Source organism: Penicillium chermesinum (genome assembly GCF_028974085.1).
Source record: "Penicillium chermesinum strain IBT 19713 chromosome Unknown utg000002l:1.0-5270490.0:1.0-5274688.0, whole genome shotgun sequence".
Classification (NCBI taxonomy): domain Eukaryota; kingdom Fungi; phylum Ascomycota; class Eurotiomycetes; order Eurotiales; family Aspergillaceae; genus Penicillium; species Penicillium chermesinum.
In genome coordinates, this window is record NW_026695312.1 from 2635862 (window position 1) to 2658273 (window position 22412).

Consider the following 22412-nt stretch of genomic DNA (forward strand, 5'->3'; position numbering starts at 1 on the left):
GGCTGGGGATCTCAAACTAAGATTCTATTCGGCTCTCGACACAAGGACCACTATCCTCCCCAGGGTCGCAAAAAGCTAGGCTTCTAAGTCTGCATCCTATTGCAGGTCCTCACCTCTGCCATACCAAATCTGACCCTTTTGAATCAGCAGGCCCTGCTCTTTCCCAACGACCCATTCGCCCCCTTCCTTGATGGAGCCATTCTCCTGAGGCCAGTATTCACGCTCAAGCTTCCGGTTGATGTCTTCGATTGTCTCAACGAATAATTTCACTCGCTCACGATCCACACTGCCAGCTTTAAGGAATCCGTTCTGGTTAATGAACCGAGCGATAGTGACATGCGCCGATGGGACCACGTATCGCGACGCTACATTGATCCCAGTCTGCCGAACCATATCAAACACATCGCGTCGGAGGTGATGATACGAGTAGTAGTGGTTGTCCCCCGATGCGTAAGGCTTCTCGCCTGCCTCGGGGACAAAACTGAGCGCCAGTGCTGCAGAGTCGAAGCTCACCATGGGCTTAAGCAGCCGTGTTTGATGGCTGGTTGGATATTTCGAAATCTGTTCTAGAGTGATTGTGCTGGATGATGTGAGAGTGTGTACAAGGTCGGCGATCTGCTGTTCGGTCATAGAGTGCGCGACTTCTGACACCGTTATATGAAGACGTTCCGTAGGCATGAGCCAAATGGCTTGACGTGGATAACAGGTTAGTGGGTGTGTTCGCCCATGGAAACCCGCATAAGCGTACATGGAGCGACGGCCTTCAACTCATCTTGGATATCGCGGATCAACTTGCGAACAGAGGCTGGTGGTCGGGCCCAGATGCAAATGCAGTTTCTAGGGTCCCGGTACCCTTCTTCCTTCTCCGGGCCTTCGAGCCTTTTCAATATTTCATCAACTGCCCATCCGCTGAAGCTTTCAGAGAGGATCTTTTCTTTCTGCTGCTTGTTTCTATTGGTGCGGTGGCGCGTATAGCATGACTGTAACTGAACCTGTGGCCCGCGCTCATCGTTAGATTCATGCTTCGACGCTTGCAACAGGGAGACTGAGCACCCACTGGATCTCCTCCTGTCTCCGTAAGCAAAGTCTGGAAGGGATTGTCTGCGGAGGGCTGGAACTGCGGCTGGGACAAGGTCATGTTCCCCACTGGGCCGCAATGACTGCGGGTTTGATTGATTGATTGATTGATTGATTCAAATTTCATTCACGGCTCCGTCAGGTACTGCGGGTGGGAAACCAATGTTTTTTATACTTTGAAATTCCGACAGCAGTTAGGGCCAGGGGTGACTCAAGGCAACAAGCATCCCCCAGTCCTGGAAAGCGGTTGGCGCCGCTCGGCAAATCTTGCTAATTCCATTCGTACGCAATCAACACGGAAGGCGGGGCAGCATGGATAGTCCATAATTATGAAACGTTTACGCCAGAGGTACCCCGCACATACGGACGCAGACTTTTGCTGCGCCCACCCCTGGCACCGCGCGGCTGTCAATTTCAAGCCGGGAGAGCCTTGGCTCGGTCAAATCCTACGCCAATGAAAGGACTCCATCAAAGACAGCCGGAAGGTACTTATAATATGACCCTTTTCTATTCTGAAATTGAAAAAAAAAATAGTGACCTTATTGATCTCCGCTCGTTTTCCTCATCGCGATAATGGGCGTACGATTTCCCCTCCGTATTTCTCTAGATCGACCTTGAAGGGCTCGAGATCACGGAAACCAAATTTTTCATACAGATCATGGCCGTCCGCGCTGGCCGACAAATAGAATTCATCCAGGCCTTCTTTCGCGGCATCGTTCATTCCTTGGCGCAGAAGGGCAGAGGCCACTCCTCGGCCACGATACTCTGGTAGAGTCGCGAGAACCTGGAGAACTGTGTTGCTACAGTAAGAAAAACATGATCCAATTGATGCAACAGGACGCAGGACTTACAAGCGTGCTTCTTTCCATTCATATACTTCTTCCGGAGGGCAGCCAGACCGCCAAAAATCTCATTGGCGGCTGCTCCGTTCGTAGGGGCGGGCCATTCGATATCCTCGTAGTCCTCAATCTCCAGAGCCTCCGGGTCAGTGTAAAAGAACCAGAAAGCACAGCCAATGATCTTCTGCTTTCCATCCGCCTCCTCCACAACCGCTTTGTACATTCGCAAAACAGAACCCTTTTTGGCCTCCTCAACCAGCCCTTTAGCTCGGAGCTCCCAATTCTCTTGACTTGGTGGGCGTGGGCCGAAGATGATCCTTGCAATACTGTCTTTAGGATCAGTTTTGATCATATGAAAGTTGGCGATTGATTCAACAGAAGCCAGCGTGACAAAGTCATCTTCGGAGGCGCGGAGGATCTTGAACTCAAGCGGGTTCGGAATGGACCCCATTTGGCAATATCGAGAGTATTTCTAGATTGTATCAGCTTTTGCGGCGTTTCATCAGGCCGATGGCATGATATAAGAATGCGAATGGCCTTGCGTCCTTATCTCGCCTGACCAGAATACCTAAACCTATTTGGGCCCCCGATATACCATAGCCCATTTGGGTCCCCGACCCCATAATCCCGTGGTGGCCCCGTTACCATTCCGGGCGCGAACGGACCGCTGGAGGCCTGACCCATGCCTCCGTTTCATCCTCCAGCTAGTGCTTAGCATATTCTCCCGTATGCACAAGCCCTAGGTCATGCTTAGAACCTCGCCCGATCCATACTGCGTCTTATGCTTGATTCGCAAGAAGTTTATGAAAGGACTTTTATGCAACGAAGACATACTAGTATATGCCCGATTGATGATTCCCATCGAACACGACGCAAATTTTCGGAATATTTCAAGACAAATCCAGCATATTGTGATACCCTGGTAATTGTCACGTTCTACCGCAGCGAAAAGACCCGGGGCATAGTAGATGAAGGTATTGATTCCCAACAATCGCTGGAAGAAATCGCCCCCGACATTGACTAAACTTTGATTCGTCTCCACAGCTTCCACCTGACCAGGTCACTCCAGAGCCAGAGTTCCAGGTTGATAGCTCGCGCTCCGGAATGTCAGCCTGCGCCACTTTGTGGAAGTTTGATATCGGCCCAAGTGGCCACCGGTCAATGGAAGCTGTTGGATCAGCCAGGTCATCGGCCCCAGCCATAGGTCGTGGACGATACATTTTCGCTTTGGAAGATTATTAAAGGGCTTACGACTTTCAGACTTATCGCAACGTATATGTCTTCAATACCGTTTTCAAGCGAGACCATGCTTCTTCCACTCCTATCGGGAGATCGACATGAGAAATGAAGTTCCGTCCCTGCGGCCCATAGCCGGCTTCATCGTCCCGCACGCGCGGTATCTCGCCCATGATCAGCTCGAGGAACCGTTCCACAGACCATAAGCGCGAGACCGTCTCCAAGAGCTCAAATTCCAAGCAGCCGGGGGCGTTGAAGCAGGAAGTCTCAGCTTCGGCACAAAGGCCGGATAGCTAACGACCGAAACAGGCACAGCCAGATCTTCATAGACTTTCTCAAAGGACGCTCTTGTGCGGAGCATCATCGTCGGGTCCTGGTTGACGACAAGAGATGACGGCGTGTGGAATCCGGCCGTTTCAAGAACCTGCCTACTGTACGCCGCATTCTGACCGCAGTTCGTGGACTGGTCCTCAACAAGGATCTGGCACCCGTTGGAGATTATGAGAGATCGCTCGAAGAATCCGTCCAGGATCACTTCGAGCACGCGGGCCTCGGGGAGACCTCGTACCGCGTCACCCACTCGAGAATAGCGGGGATGGTGACTGACGGCCTCGTAGAGAAGATGCGTAGAATGGCCAATGCCGCCACATAGGACTAGACATTTCGCGACCCCAGCTCTATCTTGCAGGGCTTGGAAAACGGTCTCCGCGCCATACAGGGCCTCGGAAGCACAGACGATCATGCAATCGACGGGCGGTGAGAGGTTTAGGTCTCGTAGCCGGCAGTCGCTGAGATACTCCGATAGGGTGTTGATATCTGCGACGGATTCAGGTGTCCAGACGTCATCCATCTTAGCAAGGGCAGTGCAGTGTGATGTGGAGCTCGCTGTCTCTGGTCCAGCGACATGAATGCGGGTGGAAACACAGTTGTGGGCCTTCGACCAATCAGGCTTTCATCGCCGCTGGACAGATCTATGCAGCACCGGTGAGGCTGCCGCTAGGGTCATCGCGAAATGTGTATGCCCATTAAATTGGTACTGTCGGCTATCCTCTTATGTTGGTGCGGACAATTCGAGGGCATCGGGTTGAAATCTGTCCCACGTGCATCACCAGTACATCCCAGAGTTACATCGAGGTTGCCAGCCTCATCCGTGCAATCTATCCAGTCCAGCAACCATCAAAGAACACATTTCTCCAGAGGTCCACTTCTTCCTATTGTATTAGAATGATATTGCCGTTCCGTAGCGCTGCCGCCAATAATAGGACTCGATCTCCGAGCCTCTGGGGGCCGCTGAGGTTATCTGTAAAGGTAAGATACTAAAGGAGTATGAACCAATACTGGTACCAGTATACGTTTCTAGGTCTTTCTTGACCTATCACTCTAGAGGGCTTATCATCACCGAGGATAGCTGGGCCTGCCCCCATGGCTGGTCGGGGGCGAACTAGTACCGGTAGGTCATGACATATATAATGTATATTGCTCGGAAAAGCCCATGCGGAGACACCACTGAGGGAGAACTACTCCGGAAAAGAATGGAGGGATTGACAGAAGAAACGCTTGGAGCGCACTCGATACCGCTATGTATATATCTTATACGCTATACTTCATTAAGAGCGAAGTCTAGTGAGCCACTCAGTAGATGATCCTAGTAGATAAGCAGATTGACGAGAAATACGGTCTTTGACACAGCGGCGTCGTGGAATTGCCGGTGGGCGGGATCCACCAAGAGCAAGGAGTTTGGAGGTCCAGATGTTCAGAACAGTCTTCGGGTGACGAGAATTCATTGAGGTGATCCTGTAAACAGGATGGTCTATTTTATTGGTGCAGGGTTTTAAGGCTGCGCGTCGAGTTTTCCGAACGGAAAGTCTCCTGTCAATTTTCGTCAATTCTTGCCGTGGAAAACGAAGAGTCCGGGCGAAAGGCTCAGCAGCCAGGGAAAAGCCGCGCAGAATGCCAATGGCACGTCGTGAATATGCAGCTTGCCCCCCCAGTTCACCGAGAACTTGCCCGGTGTCCGCACTCGGGCAGCCGATCAGGATCAGCGTGATGGCTAGGCACCGCGAGGGCTCATATTGAGTTTTGGCATTTGGCGTGGGATGGTCACATCCATTGAGAGCTTCACGAGATTTCCCGAAGGTTGAATGCCAATCTCGTATCTCGAAGCTTTTTTGGGGAGCGTAAAAATACGCCGGAATTGATACGGGCGGTAATGGAGGTGGGGGGGGCCGGGAATATCATGCGGCGGGTTGCAGGCAAAATCGGTGGTTCATGCGGTGACTCTCCGAATGCGGGACCAGTCGTGACTCAACGTTGGGGTAATGCGCCCGTAATTACATCCCACCTGGAAATTTTGGGGACAGCTGCGACTTGGGGTCTCCTTCTTCCTATTTAGACTGCCATTCGCATTCTAGCCCGGTCTTTTCCCCCCAATTCTGCTCCCCCCAGGGTCCCCTCTCTCCGCACCAAAATGGCATCCGACAGCAGCGACATGGAGCATTACTTCAGCATCTTCAAAAACAACAAGGAATGGGCCTTGTCAAAGCGGAAGGCCGATCCTGCTTTCTTCGAGAAACTTGCGAGCGGACAAGCGCCCAACTACCTGTACGTTTCTCGGCATACCATAGGGTGAAGCGGAAGAAAGGGTCTGTCAGTACTGACATTCGCTGGTCATCATCAGGTACATCGGTTGTGCTGACAGCCGAGTCCCCGCCAATGAGATCATGGGCCTCGAGGCCGGAGAGGTCTTCGTCCACCGCAACATCGCCAACCTGGTTCCCAACGTTGACCTGAACGTCATGTCGGTGATCAATTATGCCGTGCGCCACCTTCACGTCAAGCACATCATTGTCTGCGGCCACTACAACTGTGGCGGTGTCAAGGCTGCGCTGACTCCCGCCGACCTGGGTCTCCTCAACCCGTGGTTGCGAAACATCCGCGATGTGTACCGTTTGCACGAGAAGGAGCTGGACCAGATCGCCGATGCCGATGCCCGGTACAATCGACTGATCGAACTGAATGTGGTGGAGTCTTGCCGTAATGTCATCAAGACTGCTGCTGTCCAGCAGAGCTATGAGGCCAACGGGTTCCCCATCGTCCACGGATGGGTCTTCGACCTGCGCGATGGCCTGTTGCGGGATCTTCAAGTGGACTTCAAGACCGTCCTCGCGGATGTCAAGAAGATCTATTCTCTCCCCAAAGAATAAGTTCCCTCATGATGGCCTGATCCGTTAATCCCCTGTCGATAGAGTATTGAATCCCATTCCCTTGCAATGGCTTCGTTTCGTAAATGCATCAGGTCGCTGGATAGAGGCCGGTCTGGAGGGGGTATTTAGACGGTGGTCGATGTTTTAATATGTTTCAATCAACCGGGATGCTTCGCCGGTGTTTCTGTCAAACACAAATGCATGCAGCTTCAAAGCTTGCGTCTTCATCGCAGTGGCAATCTCGGGGAATCTTTTCAGGGCACGCAATTGGTCGAGAACGTTTAATTCGACGAACACTCGATCTCGCTGTGGCGCGGGAAGATCTCCGATGTTGTGTTGATGTTTTGAGTGCAAGGAATCGAGTTTGCTGGGCCTGCGTCAGCGACTTTCAACGGAAGTGGCCTAGGGAATTCACCTCAGCCATGGCCCTTGTAGCCCTTCTCGCGTAGTGGCTCTCACAATCCCACAACCATAGTGACCACAAACGACGATATGGTTGACCTTGGCAGATTTAGTACTTTCACCTTGGATTCTGGACGAAAAGCCCGTACCTTTAGATTAGTAACAGCATGCTTCACCGTCGTCTCCACTGACATATCGCCATCTATGATCATATTGCCGATATTCCGATGCACCATCATCTCATCTGGAGGAAGATCCAAGACGTTGGTCTCCTGGTAACTGCTGTCCGAGCATCCAATCCATAGAATCTGCTGAGGCTTGACCCTCGGGATGATATCAGACTGCACAGGCGATGCCACAAACGTCGCGCGATGGTCTTGAGGCATTGCGAAGCGAAAGTACGAGTTGCTGAAAGACCGTGCACTTTGGAACCTCCCTGGTTGAAAAGGGGAGAAGAGCCGGCGTGATATCAAGGCACGTCCCAAATCCATGGTGGGAATACTTTGAAATGCACAAGGGGAGGCGAACGGTACTCGATGGTTTTCGGGAGGCAGGGAGATGACCGGTCTGAAGAAAGTCCGGGACACATGCTGTTTTAATACCATCCAACATCCCCTTTCCCACGGGGTTCTCCGTTCAACAGCCGCTAGTGCGAGTCAAAACAAATCAGAGAGCTTCCTCGGACCTAGAGAAGGGCCCATCGTGAAATGATCCACTTACAACGCCGAGTCACGGCCGCACTCGGCCGGATCGCGGTCCTCGACGCTTGGCTTGATCTGGAAATGATCATCGGTCTTCCGCTGATATGATGCAATATGAACGCTGTCTTGAAGTATGATAGCAAGGTGAAATATAGTGATCATTGAAGGAGTCTATTTTTCAACGGCACTTGCAATTCCCTTCGCAAGCTCTTCAATGGCCATTATATTAGGCAGGTGGCCCACTTGAAGTTCGATGAGGAGAGACCTCCTTGCTATTACGAGCCTTGAGTCTTGCAATGGCAGCATTTTGGCCTTCTGGCGGTACGATCGCGTCCTTCGCGATGCACGTAATTGAGGATAGGGATCATTGCGAAAGCTCCGTGAGTAGAATATATTTACGGACAGTTCCAAATTGAGACTAAAACTCCTTGCTCAAATTGATGACCAACTGTGTTGAATCAGGACGCCGAATCCGATGTATTGCTACGTCATGGCAGTGAGGTAGGCATTGGAACACCAGAAGACTGCGGGTGGCCAGCTGTTCAACTACGGGCCTAACCCGATGAATAATCTAAGAATTAAAGGCAGACGGATTTGGGTCGCACGCGGGTTCCAGTTTCAGCGGGCCCCAAAAAATTACCTTATTGATTCTATTCGTTATAAAATTAAAGAAGATATCCGTGTCACGCGTGTGTCAACCTTGACAGACCGGTTGGTTGTAGTTGACTTATTCCTTTCGACTGAAGTGGGTCCGTAACACTGGGTTATACAGAAGTCTAACCTTAAGGTATATCTATAGAAAACCCTTTTAAGGGTCGAACCTTTAGATATACAACCCTTAGGGTTGACAACTCGATTGCTTATCTACCTATAGGGTAGGTCAGGTAGAGGGTCTAGAGGGTCATCTATAGATACATACTAGGTCTAATAGGAAGCCCAATTACTGCTAGAGAACTGCTATAATAACAGCGCTTTGATTTAGAATACTAAAGCTAAAGAGGGAAGGAAAAGGAAAAGGTTATAGCGACCGATCTAATACCCAACTTCCAACCATCCCTCTATCCACTTTCGTATATAGTCGGACGACAGTAGTTCAGACGACGCTGTCTTCAAGGGGTCTATTCAAGGACGGTAGGGAGCGGCAGAATGGACCAACGGCTGACAGCCACATCTCTACATCGGCACCATCAGACTATAGTCCTCTTAGTCGTAAGTGTCAAGAGCATCGTTGAAGGTCTTGTCAAGGCTGTCCTTGTTTTGGGTGGCATCCTGAGCGCAGGTAGGGACACTATCGATGATTTCGAAGGCAATTGTGTCAACACCACCCTCAAGAGTGCGGAGCACTTGAGCAATGGGCTGAGTGAAGGGCGTCAGGCTTAAGAGGCCGTGCTTGCCAATGACAGTCTGGAGGAGCTGCTGGTGGACCTCGACGAATCCACGGAAAGAGGTGCAGATGGCCTCCTATCAGGAATGTTTAGTAACAGGTCCTATGTAGAGAGCAAAAAGGAAATTTCCGGTAGGAGACTATACCTGGTCGGTGTCAGAGTAGCCAGGACTCTGGCGCTTCTTCTTTTCACCACCTAAGATCTCGGCGGGGTCTGAGATAATTTCTTCCAGGTCCTTAAGACAATTTGCAATGTCCTCGACGTTTAGGCACTCCTGGCGAGCCATAAGGCTACGCTTGGATTCCATGGCGTCGTTATCTTGAGTAATAATCGTGATGAGACCACGGAATTTGTTGATTACTTGCTAAAATACTATTAGTCTTTGTTAAAGAATCCTCTCCGGTATTGACGTACAGGAACGGTGCTGAAGAGATTGGTAATAGATATAGTCTTCGCGATATCATTGGTTTCGGAGGACTAGTTATAAGAATATTAGTAAGGCTTGATACTCTCTTTAGTATACTAAACTCTTACCTTGCTGGTAATAGCATCAATGTTCGTAACCATCTGCTGGGCCGAGACAGCAGCGTTGGCGGCACTAATAAGGGCCAAGGTAGATGCAACCACTGAGAAACGCATTTTGTAGTATTGAGTTTGTTGGATGGGATGAGGTGTATAAGAAATATTGGTTTGAGGTTGATGATTGTTGAGAATTAGCTGACGGTCTTGGGGGGGGTTTATATCCTTTCCCTCTACCCCTATAATAGAAGATTTAAGTGTTTGTTGTGATTACTCTATACAATATCAAATATCATATTCTAGATATAGTGGGGCATTAGTTGGCTGGCTGAACTTCTGTTTGATCTACAGGGCTAGTAGAGTTACACTTAAGCCTTGCGCACTTGTTTTCCAGTCAACCTAACTAAAAGCGTCCCTCCGCTCAAATCCGACTAACAGATCATCTAAACATTATCCCTAAAAAAACATATTCCAAATACTCCACCCACACAATTCTCTGTAGTATGTGGAGCTGAAGCGCTATCAGCATCCTAAAGGACTTAGAAAGAGTGGACCTAACTACTTGTATAGGATGAATGAGGGGCCTGTAGTTGTTCCCTCGGAGTAGAAGGCTAGTTATCTGGTTCAATCTCCCTAGTGGACCTTATAGTAAGTAATGACTTGACTTAATTTGTTGAGAAGTATAAGGTTCTCTTCTCTTCTATTTATTATCGTCACGATTTAGTAGTACCATCGATTCCCTGCTCTGGTTCAAAGCTTTACCATTTGGCATCAGAAATAGCTGGATATGCTTTCAGCACTATACAAGAACAAAAGCTCCACCGCTAGTGTTATGTGGGCCCTCTGCGAGAGCTAAAAGGTTGCAGGGAGCTGATCCTGATTTTGGACGTCAGCTCTACCAGAATCGGCACGGGTCAGCTCCCACAAAGGCAGCATGGATGATGTATAATTGGTATCCAATCCACCCTCATATTATCGAAGCAAAAATATGATCTTCAGGTTAGCCGATAACTCGGATCCACACGATCGGTAGGCAGCAATTAACTTCGGGAGTTCGATTTCTCATCTTCAACAAGTCTAGATACTGGCACGGTGTTCACCCCCTCAAACTACTAGGACCCACAAATAGCGTGTAGGAAGCGGGAAGCTAAGCAGGTGCCGGCGATATGCCGATCGAGGGCGCAGATTTCCGTCGGCGAGCCATTATGCTGGTACAGACTGCTATCCAATTATCGCTCCAGAAGCCACAATCAGGTGATTCACATCGTCTTAGAAACAGGATCGCCAACACGGCCCGTAGGGGGGGCGGCTGGAGAACGAGTCCGTCAAGGGGTGATAGGAGGGGCCCTTTTCCCCTGCCGTCCGAGGTCGCGCTATGTATGTAGCTGCCCCTGTGGGTTCTAGGTCCCCCTCCAACGCATATCTTGAAATCTTCCGGTGACAATTTCGAGTAACACAGACAATTAGCACTTGCTTTTGCAAACAAGCAAATACATAAGAGAATATCTCCGTAACGCCCACACGTACTGGACACGTGCTCGACCCCGGGTTCTTGCTCGGCGATGCAATTTCGTGGCTTGGGTGATCTTCCTCCTGCATGCGTGAGCTCATGAACTAGTTAACAACAAGTGTCTCCACAATTCGCCACGTAGTGCAGCCGGACCCGCCTTAGTGCCCTAAGTTGCCTGTCGGTAATCTCGATCTCCGATCGTTGACTGTTGCCCAACGATCGAGGTCTCTCATCGTAGGAACTGAGAATGATCTGCCATAATAATGTTGTCATTCCCAGGTCTAGATCTCGGAGCAGCTCGGCCTTTAATGATCTGCCATAATGTTGTCATTCCCAGGTCTAGATCTCGGAGTAGCTCGGCCCTTATTGTGATGCATCGTCTTTGGGGCAGTCACACCTCCGCTCTTCTAATGACGAACAGTACTCTCCAAAGAAGCCTCCGATAGCCTAAAACAGGGCAAGAAAGTGCCTGGTGAGGTTGCAGGATTGGGTTGAGCAGGGCCTGAACGCCCACTGGAATAGTTGTTAATACTCTACTGTCGATAGCGAGAAGCCAGACTGCAAGAACAAGGTCGCATACATTGTCACCGGACTCAAGAAGCTTACGATCGACTGCGGACGGAACTTCTTTCCCCAGCTTATCGCCTCGTCTTCTGGCAGTTCGTAGAACGTGCTTGCATCCCCAACAGGGTCGACTTACATGAAATGGCCCTGCATGGAGGTAAGTAGCTGAGTCCAATGACATGAAGCACTGTCCATGCGGGGTGTCTTTGTGGATAACTATCTTCACGCGGAGAGATGGCCCTCTTGACCATTATTGTCAAAGAGACCTTTTCCCACCTCGGAAAGGACAGCAGCCTGGTACACAAGCTTCACTACACCCCGGGGCGACCCCGGGCTTCTCGTTCGGCCTTCGTAACGGAAAGGCGTGCTCTATCGAGATGTCATCCAATATCTGATTAAGCATTGGAAATCAGATTTCTATCTTTCTATCTTTTCTGTGCACTGAACTATTTTGTTCCAAACTCGTAGCCCTAGTCCTCGGGCCCTCAAAGAGAAAGCTTGCTCCATTGCCCTCTCCCGCGGATCTGCTTGCCCCAGAAGAAGAACATAAACGGAACGGGAATCAAGACGGCTGAAATCGCACCGAAGATGGTGACCCCCCAGTCAACCCCGATACTTCGATACATTGGAACCACAAACAGGGGGAAAGCACCCGCCATCCCCGACCGCAAGAAAGTGTTGGCTGCCACGGCACTGGCACTAAATCTCGTGAACGTGTCAATCAGGTAGTTCAATGCGGACTGGAAAATGGTGGTGAAGCCGAGCCCTATCAATGCCATCCCTATGATGGAGGGCCAATAGTTGATATGCGGGGATGACGTCCCTACTCCCAGTCAGCGAAATATGCAACGTAATTAGGAAGCTCGGTCTTTACAGGCAAAGATGAAGAGTCCCGCCGTGAACGCAAAACTGCCGACCATCATTGGCGGAAGCCGTGCTTCTGGGACGGGCTTGTTTCCATTCGCTCGAAATTGCTTGAAATAGTAGTCGTTATTGTAGATATTGATGGCTGCCGCGCAAAAGATGCCGATTAGCAGCGCGATAAAAGGGAGAGAAGCAACGACGGGGCTCCACCCGCGGACTTGCTGATATTCGATAGGGACACTCTCAAGATTAGCATACAGAATAGCTAGCACGTCGACAAGATTAGCCAGGTATTCCGAGGGGCTTGCGAGTCACACGTACCATATACGAAAGATGCATAGATACTCATCAGAAGACAGATCGGCGTTGCCAACATCTGAAATGGTCTAATAAGATACTTATGCGCGAGTTCTTTCACAGAAATGTCTAATTCTTCTTGCTGGGGGCATATTAGTTGGGCAATATTTGAACCACGAGATGAAAACTTGCCTTGGAGTGTAAGGCCCAATTTTGGGTTTCAAATCGTAGTCTCCGGGCCTTGTATGTGAGTAGAGCGGGGGCATAGCTCTCCTCGAGCACCAGAGCATCGAGGACGAACTGGGAGACCATCACGATTCCAGACAGGTACTCTGTCCAGCGCCACCCCAGATAAGACGATGTCACCGCGCTGCCAACAATGGGCGCCATTGTGGGACCTACCACAAGAGTAATCGCATATGCCACGATGGCTATGCCACGTTGCTAGAACAGAAGCAAACATTAGACGGAATCTGGGACACTGCTGAACAACATCAAATACCTGGGGTCGCCATATATCAGCCATCACACCCCCCGTGCTGGTCACGGGAGCACTCCCAAAGAAGCCTGTAAAGAACCGGGTGATCAAGACGGTCTGGATGTCTTTGGCCGTCGCCGTGCCAAAAGAGAACACGCCGGCGATAAAATACGGCTGCAAAAAAGGGTCAGTCTGCCTTCTTCATTCAAATTCCCCCTCGTCTATTCAGCCATACCACTAAGACGGTCCATTTCCGACCGTAGACTTCACCTAATGGTGCCCAGAGCAGCGGCCCCGCGGCAAATCCAAAGAGGACCAAACTGATTCCAGTCGCTGTGACCTCCGAGCCGACATTGAAGTCTTCGCCGATGGCAGAAATCCCAGCAGAATAGACAGCAGAGGCAAATGTAATCCAACAAGTGGTCAGTCCATAGCAAATGGTAGTGAGGATCTTCTTCCGAAATGGCCAGTTGAGCGGCATGTATGGATCGTCGGGGCCATCGAATTCCACGAGGTCGCCTTTCTGTTTCGGATCAACCGTCTTCCCTGCTGGGGATTCTATGTCCTTTTCCGACACCATAGATTTGGCTTCTTCGTGGGTTTTCGACAAGGGTGGCTGCGGCGCAATGCTGTCGGCTATAGGGATTCTCACGGGGAGGTATCTCTGCGAAAACTGCAAGTCTTAACCCTCACGCTTCAAATTAGAATATCCGTGTATCGTAATATGATCAATATAGTACCATATTGCATGAAATCGAGGCATGACGGGCTATTCTTAAGGTCAGGCCTGGGACTTGGGTTGCTCTATGCGCCGAGACCGTTCGGCTCTCAGAAGCACCGAAAAGCGATTCAATGTCATTTGAATTTTCCCAGAAGAATTATGCAATCTGGATCCGGAATCACCTAGCGACTAGGCTCTATTCTCAATAGTAGTCCCCGTCCCGCCATAGAGTCCGGCGTGCGGGCCTCGCATAACTCTATGCGAAGCGGGCGGCCCCTGCGCTACGGCAGCATAACCGGGTTCAAATCTACAAAGCATACAAAAAGAATGAGGTGAACAAGTGGGAATCCATATATTAATACATGAGCAGCTATCGCTTCGGGTTTCTACTTTGCAAAATCATGCGGGGGTATCATCTTGTACTTTTGAGAGGAATATCGTCTGCGGTGACGTGCACCTCGTGACTGTGTTCGAGGCCAGACAAGACTATCCACGTCGGCACAACACACAATAAGGTAATACCAAAGTTAAGACCGATGCTGACAAAGTGATTGGCATTGCCCTCTGATTGCATCCTAATAGATTCTGTTAGTCATTCGCTCACAAGATCTCGGAAGGGGATCACGTACGCCCACGCAACGGTCTGGCCGAGGGCCTCGAAGCCTCGGAGAATTCCACAGTGATAGGACAACGACGAGATGTCGGTACTGTACTGACCCACCAGCCAGTAGAGAAACTGCTGGAAAGCTTGGCCTCCGAAGGTCCAGAAAAAGATAAGGGCATAGGATTTGCCGAAACCACCTTTGAACCAATCAAAAACAGGTGGTTCGGGCGCATTGTAGAACTGATTTTGCAGAATACACGCCCAGATCCACGTGCCAGTGAGGATGGTCACCACCGACGCAAATCCAACCTTGGCGCGAGTTTTGATGTGAATGGATTGCCGGTCAAGGAGGCTCGCGATCAAGAAGGACGAAGCGATACCGGCGAAGTTGGTGAAGAACGACGAAAAGGCCCGGGATCGAACCGTGAAGTAGTCGGTGAGCCACGTGCTCACGAAAGCGTTATAGAAGTAGCTGATGAAGAACGCGGGCAAGAGCATCAAAACCCGACGACTTTTGAAGAGCGACAAGGCAGACTTGAACTCGGCAGCCCACGTTTCCTGCTTCTGGACCACGACCAAAGTGCGGTCTTTGCGCTGGACCTTCTCTGCTGGGCTCAATAGCAGTGCAAGGGGGAGTCCAAGACACATGATCACGATGAACACGATATAGGTACCGGCACTAATGGTGCCCTTGTTTGTGTTCTGCGCATTCAGTCCCAGACTGATCGCTCCTCCAACGATCGGGCCAGCAGCCTTTGCCGTCTGCCAGATGGCAAGGTAAAAGGCCCGGTCCTGGGGACTAGGGTACCCAATAATGATAGCAGCCTCCGCGGCCCAGAAGAAGCCGGCGGATATACCACACAAGGCACTGCCAAACAGCATGAACCAAGTTGTTGGCGAGTAATTGTTGGTGTAAAGGCCACCCCCATAAATCGGATACCCAATGGCACCAATAACGAGCCCATAGCGAAGGCCGATCCGGTTGTTGATAGCGCCAGCTGCGACACAAACAACAGCAAATAAACCATACACCAGGGCATTTGCCGCCGAGACAGCATACGGCTCAGCAGCGCCTCCTGCTCCAAGGTTGTTCATGGCGTCCCACATGCCGGGAGCAGTGAAGGAGACACCACTTGCGACCGCGATCTGGAACGGGATAGATCTAAAGATTGAACGAGGCAACGATCGAGTCACCTCCCCGATACCCTGTGTCTCATTCACAGCGGCTGCCTTTTCGTTCTCCTTGACGGGCGCCGGTTCCCGTTCAGGGCGACCGGGCTTGCGTTAGACGCCATGGCAGTTTAGTGGCATATAGGAGAGCTTTCTTTGAGCACCAGAAAGAGAGCATACAAGGAGCTTAAAAAGCAGATAGAAACTTTTACATAATAGGGCCAGTGGGGCGATGGCGTGATTGCGAGTGCAGAATTCAATTTCCTGCTGGAAGCCCAAGATCTTGGCCTTTCTTGCACACTTGAGGCAGAGGAACCTGCAGTCGATGATTTAGACTGCTTAATGATGGATTTGGCTCTGCTGAAGTATTCTACAGACAGGTTTCTTCAGCTTCAACGTCTATTCGTGCCATCAGATAAGCTCATAAGCACACGAGTGCATAAGCTCAATCTCTGCACGGCATCAACTGTGGATCGGTAGGCCGAGCCAATCGGTCCGTATAAAATTTCACCCCCCAAAAAAAATGGGGCGAAACGTGGCAAATGCCGCTCGGAGAACTGACAGCCCAACAGAATTCAGGGTCCAGCGGGCTGGCGTTTGGGAAGCAGATTGCTCCTAAACCCCTCGCCGCTCTCCTGGATTGCATCATCCATCGCTATGATTTGTGATCCGGTTGAGTCATTATTTCTTCCAAAGCGCAATCAAGACGTTTTTCTGGGGTACAATCGCAAGCGTTGCAGTTCGGCAGATTTTCGTCTTCATGGGAGCCTCTTCGTATTTGATTCGATTTGGTCGGCTCAATCCCCCCAGGTCCCAATAACATTCTCACCCCCGCAGGGCTTGGCATAAATGGTGCAATCGAAGAATGAGGGAAACCTTCAAATAGTTGCTCCAGCGAGTCATCAGAAAACATGCTACTCCAGCCAGTGCTCTCATTTGTCTCGGAGAAAGTGGCAAAAGAAGCAGGCACTGTCGACGGGCTGTGTTTCATGCTTTGGTGACCTTCCTCGAACATTCGATCCTTCCAATCCGCTGCGGGTCTATACGGCTGTGACTTTTGGAGCTCACGAATGCATCGGGCTTTGGCCTGAAGCCGTTTCACAGGCCCCCAGAAGTGGCCTCGATGCTCCTTCATCTTCCAGCATTCAGAGAGCACCTCAATGCACTCCCAGGCCCGGTCGCATTCGTCGGACGGCGGACGAAAACATATCTCGATAAGACTGATTAGAATGGCATGCCATTGTATATGTGCTCCGGAATGCCAGTTCCAAGGATAAAATTCGGGGCTTGTGGCTAGCCTCTTCGATATTTCGAGAACAGTGAGGGAGAGTAAGAAGAGCTGATCCCGGATACCAGTCGATCCTGGCGCTGTTTCTTTCCTGCGCGACGGGTAAGAAACAATGAGAAATAAGCGTGCTATCAGCAGTCTCGCCACAAGCACACATACGTGGTTGAGCGGAATAGACAGGTCGCACTTCTTGAGATAGCGCTCTTCCAGCCGTGTCTCCAAGTCCTTGATCAGAGCCACTAGCTCCGGGACTGACAATTCATTTTTGGGGTTTTTCATGGGAGGGAAATAACATGTCTTCCACATGACTCGTACTACTTCACAGCGAATGAGAAATAGAGTCATTTCAGTGATGCCTTCGCGTTCTGGCGGTGGCTCTTTCAGATCGGGCGATAGATCCCGGTCATTCACATTCAAGGGGAATTTTGTGTCGAAGGATTCATTCCAAACACCTACAATCGGATCGCAGCCGTCGTTTTCAGCCGACCGAATATCCAATAAGCAGATATTCCACCAGAGCCGCCGCCGGAGCTCCGTCTCCAATGGACTTAGCCCAAACGAAGCACCATCTCGATGCAGTCCCATAGCCCGAGCCGTATGGAATAATAGGGCGGTCAGAGACCAGCAGGTCCTGGAAGCATCTTCGTTCCGCAAAGCCGTTACAAAGAGAGCAACTGCTTGCAAGAGGACCATGCTGTCTGTGTTGAGAAGGTTGGATCGTGCGATGGCTTGCTCAACGGCGAACCGACGTTGCTTCAGTGCCACGGGGCGTGGAAGGCCAAGGGTCTTCTCGCATTCCTGGGGGCTCATGCTAATCACACTCGCGTAGTATATAGAGAACATCAGGGCTTCGGTGTTGCAATCTGTCGCTTCTGGTGAGCCCAGAACATCCCAGCAAGTATTTATCAGAGAAGGGAGATGGAAGATCCGGACTAGCGGAGCCACCCCCGACTTGAACGTCTCCAACAACGTCAAAGCTTCGGACAAGGGCGGATGATATGAATGCAAAGATGACTCTAATGTTTGGATTCCCATTATCGAGGCATTGATGCCAGCTGATGGGGAGAGCTCGGGTGTTGCGCGGTCTGCGAAGTCGTCATCCGAATTTCCAGTCTCTTCGGAGGGCTCGTAAAGGGATTCGCGTAGCTCCTCCACTTCGTCTCCAAGATTCGCCCACAGCACATGGCTCACATAGCGACTACGAGTATCTTCAATGACCAGTCGCCCCATCTGGTGCTCCAGACTTTCGTTGAGAGACTCCTTTGCTGGGTCTACTGCCTGTTGGTTGGTTTCCAGTTGAAGGTTAGCCTCTCCCGGCTTGACATTGTCTGTCTCGGGCACCAGGTGTGAGAGCAAGGTCTCGAGATGTGATAATCGTTTAAGCACCCGTTCGTCAACGTGAAGCCGGGGCTTTTTGGGCGCTCTCCCGGGCCCGGGTGGGTAGATACATTCGGTGCCAGTGCGCGAACAGCTCGAGCAGGGTCTTTGTCGGTCGCATTTGACTTTGCGGGATCGACAATATGTACAACTTCGGCTATAGCTGGCTGGCATTATGGGTGATTCACGCCAAGAACTCCAGTGGATGTTCTCGAATAAGAAAATTTTCGGTGCTACACCTATAATCAAATCAATAGTGGTTTATGATACTTCAGCTGCGAGAGCAAGACCTCGGGAGGATGCAAGACTCCCCGTGTTGAGAGACTTCGGGGATATCGGGGCTACCGGGGGCCGAACGGATAAGACTATGCGAACCCCGGACGCCGCAGCCCCGTGAATGGTCGAGATATAATTAGATCTACCTTTTTTTTTGAACGCTTGTGAGTGTAATCATAAGCCAATATGAGAGGTAGGCAAGACGTTGCCGCTCATAGCTATCATCCATCGCCCGAAGGTAGAGTCTCCGTTATATAATTCGCAGAACAGTGGTCCTAACTACCTCGATATCTTGATCTTCGATTCCGAGCCCGCTAGCCCGGACTAGCCACATCAATTTATCTTCCCACTTCAGAGTGTCTGCCTTGTAGTGGCCTGCTGATGTCTTCAGCGTTAGTATAGTAACTGCTAGTATAATACCTGTGGACCCTAACTGCTTTGGAAGAATCCCCTTTCCATTGCATTGTTGTTCCGGATTTGGTTGCGAGTTCTTCGTGGAGCTATTCGGAGTAAGATGGGACTGCCATCCTTTTATTACGATGAATGAGATAATGTCGACTAGAAAAAGAAAGGCGGCCTTGGCCTGACCAGAACTGCTGAAATAGTTGTCCGGATCCTCCTCCTGCAGCAGACTCAAAGACACAGGCGGTCCAGGCTAATTCCGGCTCGTTCGCGAGCTTCAGAAGCATCAAATCTCCAATATCAGCGGTTTGGACAACGTAAAAAACAGGATAACAGCGATCAAGGCTGGCGAGGTAGAGCATGGCTCCGTAGGATGAAGACCGTATGAGGGAGCGGGGACATGAGCAAGCATGTATGGCGAGTTGGACTCGAATGGCCAGTTGTGATGGTTCTGGACCGCAGCTTCATCATAGTTCTGAACAGGTGAAATTTCCTTAACTGTGGTGTTCATACCACCAGGTTAGAAGATAGGCCGCGGGTTAATAATAGAACAAGTGGAATTTTCCCATTCCTGGTGTTCATATCATCAGATTAGAAAATAGGCTGTGGGTTAATAATGAACCAGATGTTCATGCCACCAGGCTAGAAGATAGCCCGCAGGTTGATAATGAAACAGATGGAATTTTCCCAATCATGGTGTTCATACCACCAGGTTAGAAGATAGCCCGCAGGTTGATAATGAACCAGGTGGAAATTTCCCAATCCTGGTGTTCATACCACCAGGTTAGAAGATAGCCCGGGGTTAATAATGAATCAGGTGGAAATTTCTCATTCCTGGTGTTCATTCCTCGATATAACTGTGTCTCCTTCTGGAGGCTCCCGTTCGCGTCAATGGGAGGTCTCCGGCCCCTTTTGCCTACTGCCTTGCCTACTGTCTTTGTATAGCAACATGCTTCTGCGCGGTCTTTGTTTCCGGTCAAATTTCAAATTTGAATTATCGTAAATTGGCATCATACCATCATCGACTTCAGGACCATTAGCAATGTCATTAGTTTCTGGACGTAGGGTAGTCACTATGGTGTCTCACCATTGCAGCGTTGCTTAGAGTGAGTACATGAATCGCATACTCGCAAGACCCGCGACCGGTTGCGATAAGACATGGTGAAGTAAGCTCAGACAGGGGAAAGGGCTTTGCGGGGAAGCAAAGAAGCAAGAACCCCCAGCGGAGATCGAGACGTGGAAAAGCGGGTCCATATGCTGCAAATCCCCGAAGCTTTGCCATGAGACATACGGAAATGGCGATTGATCATACAGTGACTTGGAATATATGTGCTCTTTTTCTAGGGCCACAAGATTAGGGTCACTAATATCACTTTCTAATGCAACTGCAGATCCGAAATCTGGCACTGGGTAAGTCGACATCCACATTGGTCGCCTGCCAATAGTGACATCCTAGGTAGATTAAGATTAATTCCTAATTCTATTATAGCTTCGTACCAGCTGGCTGTTTTCTCGTTACATCCCATCCATCGCCTGGGCTCGGAAAACTGTAGTTCTTCCAGGGGCCCAAAATGTCTTGAATCTCTCGAGCTAGCTTTTCATCCTGCTTTGATTGCTCTGAGTCGAGTTTTTCACGGCCGGCAGGCCCTGTAGCCCAGAGCAAATTTGGCTCATTCGAATCAGGGAGGACTTGTCTAGCCACGGCGAGGTTTTCTTCAAGCTCCGCGACAGAAGTGATCCCCATGATCGTTGTTACGCGAAAGCTGTCAGACGACTCTAATTGGGCTCGCCGAATCGCATAGCGCAGGGCCAGCGCTGCAAGAGACTCCCCTCGGGCTGCAACATGCAGAGCAGCCGCTCGCGTGGCACTCCGTAAAGCAGGGGGCGCGGGTGGAATTCACCCAAGTCTCCTACCGGCACCCCTTCATCACGCAGAAGACCAATGGCCAGAGGGCTTGAGCTGCATACACAAGAGATGCCTGCACTTCGAAAGAAAGCAAGTCCATCTCTGGCGAGAACGTCGTTTTGCAGTGTCAACTGAGCCCAGTTCTGAATAATGTCCAGTGGACGGTCATATTTTTCTCGGACGTGGTGGGCGAGGCGAGAGAGTATGTCTATACGGTATCCAGAAATCCCGATATATCGAACATGCCCTTCGTGCACCAGGTCAATCAGCACGCCGACGGCTTCGACTACCTCACTTTCCGGAACAAATTCAACATCGTGGCAAAACACCACATCCAGATATTCTGTGCGCAGGCGCTCCAGCGACCGCAAAACGGACTTCCTAATCCATGCGGGGGAATAGTCAAAGTGGTTGACACTGATGCGCCCCGCCTTGGTCATCAACAGGTATTGGTCGCGCGAATAATGGCTGGAGATTTCGGGATGTGATAACGCTTCGCCGAGGAGTATCTCGGACGGGTGGTAGTATGCAGAAGTATCGATGGCCCGCAGGCCCAGTTGGAAAGCTCGTTCGAGGACTTTTCTGGCTTGTGATGCATTGGGGTTTTTGATGATTTGGTGACTGAACCCTGCGCCTCCTAGCACCAGCGGTGGGAGCAGCCGTGATAACGGCGCCGTGACCTGGGAAATGCCCATTACGAGACCTTTTTGGAGAAGTTACAATGCGGGAGGAGTGAGGGTCTCTGTCCAGATACCTGCATCGTGCCTGTCCCCGTGGCAATCCACATGTCCCCGCAACTTGCCCACACTCGCAGGGCGGAGAGACTCCGATGCACGCAAATACCCGTCGGAAATTTGATGGCGGATTGGGTCTAATTTACCCGCGTTTTCGAAACCGCTCCATATCTTCTTCAGGGCTCCGGGGCTACTCGTCTGGGTATGAGAGTAAGCCCTTAACCTTGGATAACCACTACGTCCGATATACTCACTTTATACTAAATAGGTGGCAGCTATACATGGTTTTCATGGCTTTGTGTTATACCATGGCTGTCGTCTTCTTTTTCTATCCTGTAAGTTCAATCAACAGAAACTACAAGGATAAAGCTAAATTATTCTGCAGGAAACGGTACAAAAGTCATTGGAAGAAATCGATCTTTTCGCCAAGGACCGCAATATTTGGGTCTCCACAGGCCGCAAGGCTCGAAAGGTTGGCGCCGTAGTTGAGCGCGAACCGACTCAAGGGGAGGCGCTTACTAACTTTAAAGGGAAGGGCACAGAATCTGTTCATGTGGATAATGTGGAGTTCAAGGCGCATGTACATTCGCTCCGAGGGGACGCGAATACTATTACGTAGGTTAGTATTCCGCCGATACCTAAGATTAATAACAGTAATTTCTTTTCTCTTGAAAGTAGGACCATTTTTCCGTGAAGAGCTTCCAAATATAGTACAATGAAACGAATACCCCCCCATCATTTCCACCGGCAGAACACTGAAACCATCGCATAGTCACCAGTTCAAGCATAAGACATTACCTCAAATGACATGTGTTGCAATAATAACGATTATGAGACTCTTCTTGGTTGGAAGCATTCT

The 22412-nt window shown here is 50.4% G+C and overlaps 11 protein-coding genes across 11 annotated transcripts; 2 read left to right on the plus strand and 9 right to left on the minus strand.

Annotated features, from left to right (window-relative positions):
- Positions 1 to 96: 96 nt before the first annotated feature.
- On the minus strand, positions 97 to 2367 carry N7468_001831 (GNAT family N-acetyltransferase; the record flags this gene model as incomplete). The annotated part of the gene is made up of 5 exons (XM_058471128.1): positions 97 to 689; positions 749 to 1123; positions 1442 to 1523; positions 1661 to 1869; positions 1929 to 2367. The coding sequence occupies 5 exons, from the start codon at positions 2365 to 2367 to the stop codon at positions 97 to 99; spliced, it is 1698 nt and encodes a 565-aa protein (XP_058334269.1).
- Positions 2368 to 3327: 960 nt separating this feature from the next.
- Positions 3328 to 4002, minus strand: N7468_001832 (YdcF family protein; the record flags this gene model as incomplete). Its single annotated transcript, XM_058471129.1, has 1 exon — positions 3328 to 4002. One exon carries the CDS (start codon positions 4000 to 4002, stop codon positions 3328 to 3330), a length of 675 nt encoding a protein of 224 aa, XP_058334270.1.
- Positions 4003 to 5619: 1617 nt separating this feature from the next.
- Positions 5620 to 6355, plus strand: N7468_001833 (carbonic anhydrase; the record flags this gene model as incomplete). The annotated part of the gene is made up of 2 exons (XM_058471130.1): positions 5620 to 5753; positions 5830 to 6355. The coding sequence occupies 2 exons, from the start codon at positions 5620 to 5622 to the stop codon at positions 6353 to 6355; spliced, it is 660 nt and encodes a 219-aa protein (XP_058334271.1).
- Positions 6356 to 6499: 144 nt separating this feature from the next.
- On the minus strand, positions 6500 to 7143 carry N7468_001834 (putative carbonate dehydratase; the record flags this gene model as incomplete). The annotated part of the gene is made up of 3 exons (XM_058471131.1): positions 6500 to 6722; positions 6771 to 6856; positions 6907 to 7143. 3 exons carry the CDS (start codon positions 7141 to 7143, stop codon positions 6500 to 6502), a joined length of 546 nt encoding a protein of 181 aa, XP_058334272.1.
- A 1839-nt stretch (positions 7144 to 8982) lies between these two features.
- Positions 8983 to 9482, minus strand: N7468_001835 (uncharacterized protein; the record flags this gene model as incomplete). The annotated part of the gene is made up of 3 exons (XM_058471132.1): positions 8983 to 9207; positions 9258 to 9320; positions 9378 to 9482. The coding sequence occupies 3 exons, from the start codon at positions 9480 to 9482 to the stop codon at positions 8983 to 8985; spliced, it is 393 nt and encodes a 130-aa protein (XP_058334273.1).
- A 3268-nt stretch (positions 9483 to 12750) lies between these two features.
- On the minus strand, positions 12751 to 13655 carry N7468_001836 (Efflux pump bik6; the record flags this gene model as incomplete). The annotated part of the gene is made up of 3 exons (XM_058471133.1): positions 12751 to 12995; positions 13129 to 13249; positions 13311 to 13655. 3 exons carry the CDS (start codon positions 13653 to 13655, stop codon positions 12751 to 12753), a joined length of 711 nt encoding a protein of 236 aa, XP_058334274.1.
- A 733-nt stretch (positions 13656 to 14388) lies between these two features.
- On the minus strand, positions 14389 to 15507 carry N7468_001837 (uncharacterized protein; the record flags this gene model as incomplete). The annotated part of the gene is made up of 1 exon (XM_058471134.1): positions 14389 to 15507. One exon carries the CDS (start codon positions 15505 to 15507, stop codon positions 14389 to 14391), a length of 1119 nt encoding a protein of 372 aa, XP_058334275.1.
- A 718-nt stretch (positions 15508 to 16225) lies between these two features.
- On the minus strand, positions 16226 to 18409 carry N7468_001838 (uncharacterized protein; the record flags this gene model as incomplete). Its single annotated transcript, XM_058471135.1, has 1 exon — positions 16226 to 18409. One exon carries the CDS (start codon positions 18407 to 18409, stop codon positions 16226 to 16228), a length of 2184 nt encoding a protein of 727 aa, XP_058334276.1.
- A 790-nt stretch (positions 18410 to 19199) lies between these two features.
- Positions 19200 to 19424, minus strand: N7468_001839 (uncharacterized protein; the record flags this gene model as incomplete). The annotated part of the gene is made up of 1 exon (XM_058471136.1): positions 19200 to 19424. The coding sequence occupies one exon, from the start codon at positions 19422 to 19424 to the stop codon at positions 19200 to 19202; it is 225 nt and encodes a 74-aa protein (XP_058334277.1).
- A 972-nt stretch (positions 19425 to 20396) lies between these two features.
- N7468_001840 (uncharacterized protein) lies at positions 20397 to 21514 on the minus strand (the record flags this gene model as incomplete). Its single annotated transcript, XM_058471137.1, has 2 exons — positions 20397 to 20749; positions 20815 to 21514. 2 exons carry the CDS (start codon positions 21512 to 21514, stop codon positions 20397 to 20399), a joined length of 1053 nt encoding a protein of 350 aa, XP_058334278.1.
- A 320-nt stretch (positions 21515 to 21834) lies between these two features.
- Positions 21835 to 22172, plus strand: N7468_001841 (sugar transporter; the record flags this gene model as incomplete). Its single annotated transcript, XM_058471138.1, has 2 exons — positions 21835 to 21888; positions 21939 to 22172. The coding sequence occupies 2 exons, from the start codon at positions 21835 to 21837 to the stop codon at positions 22170 to 22172; spliced, it is 288 nt and encodes a 95-aa protein (XP_058334279.1).
- Between the last annotated feature and the right edge of the window lie 240 nt (positions 22173 to 22412).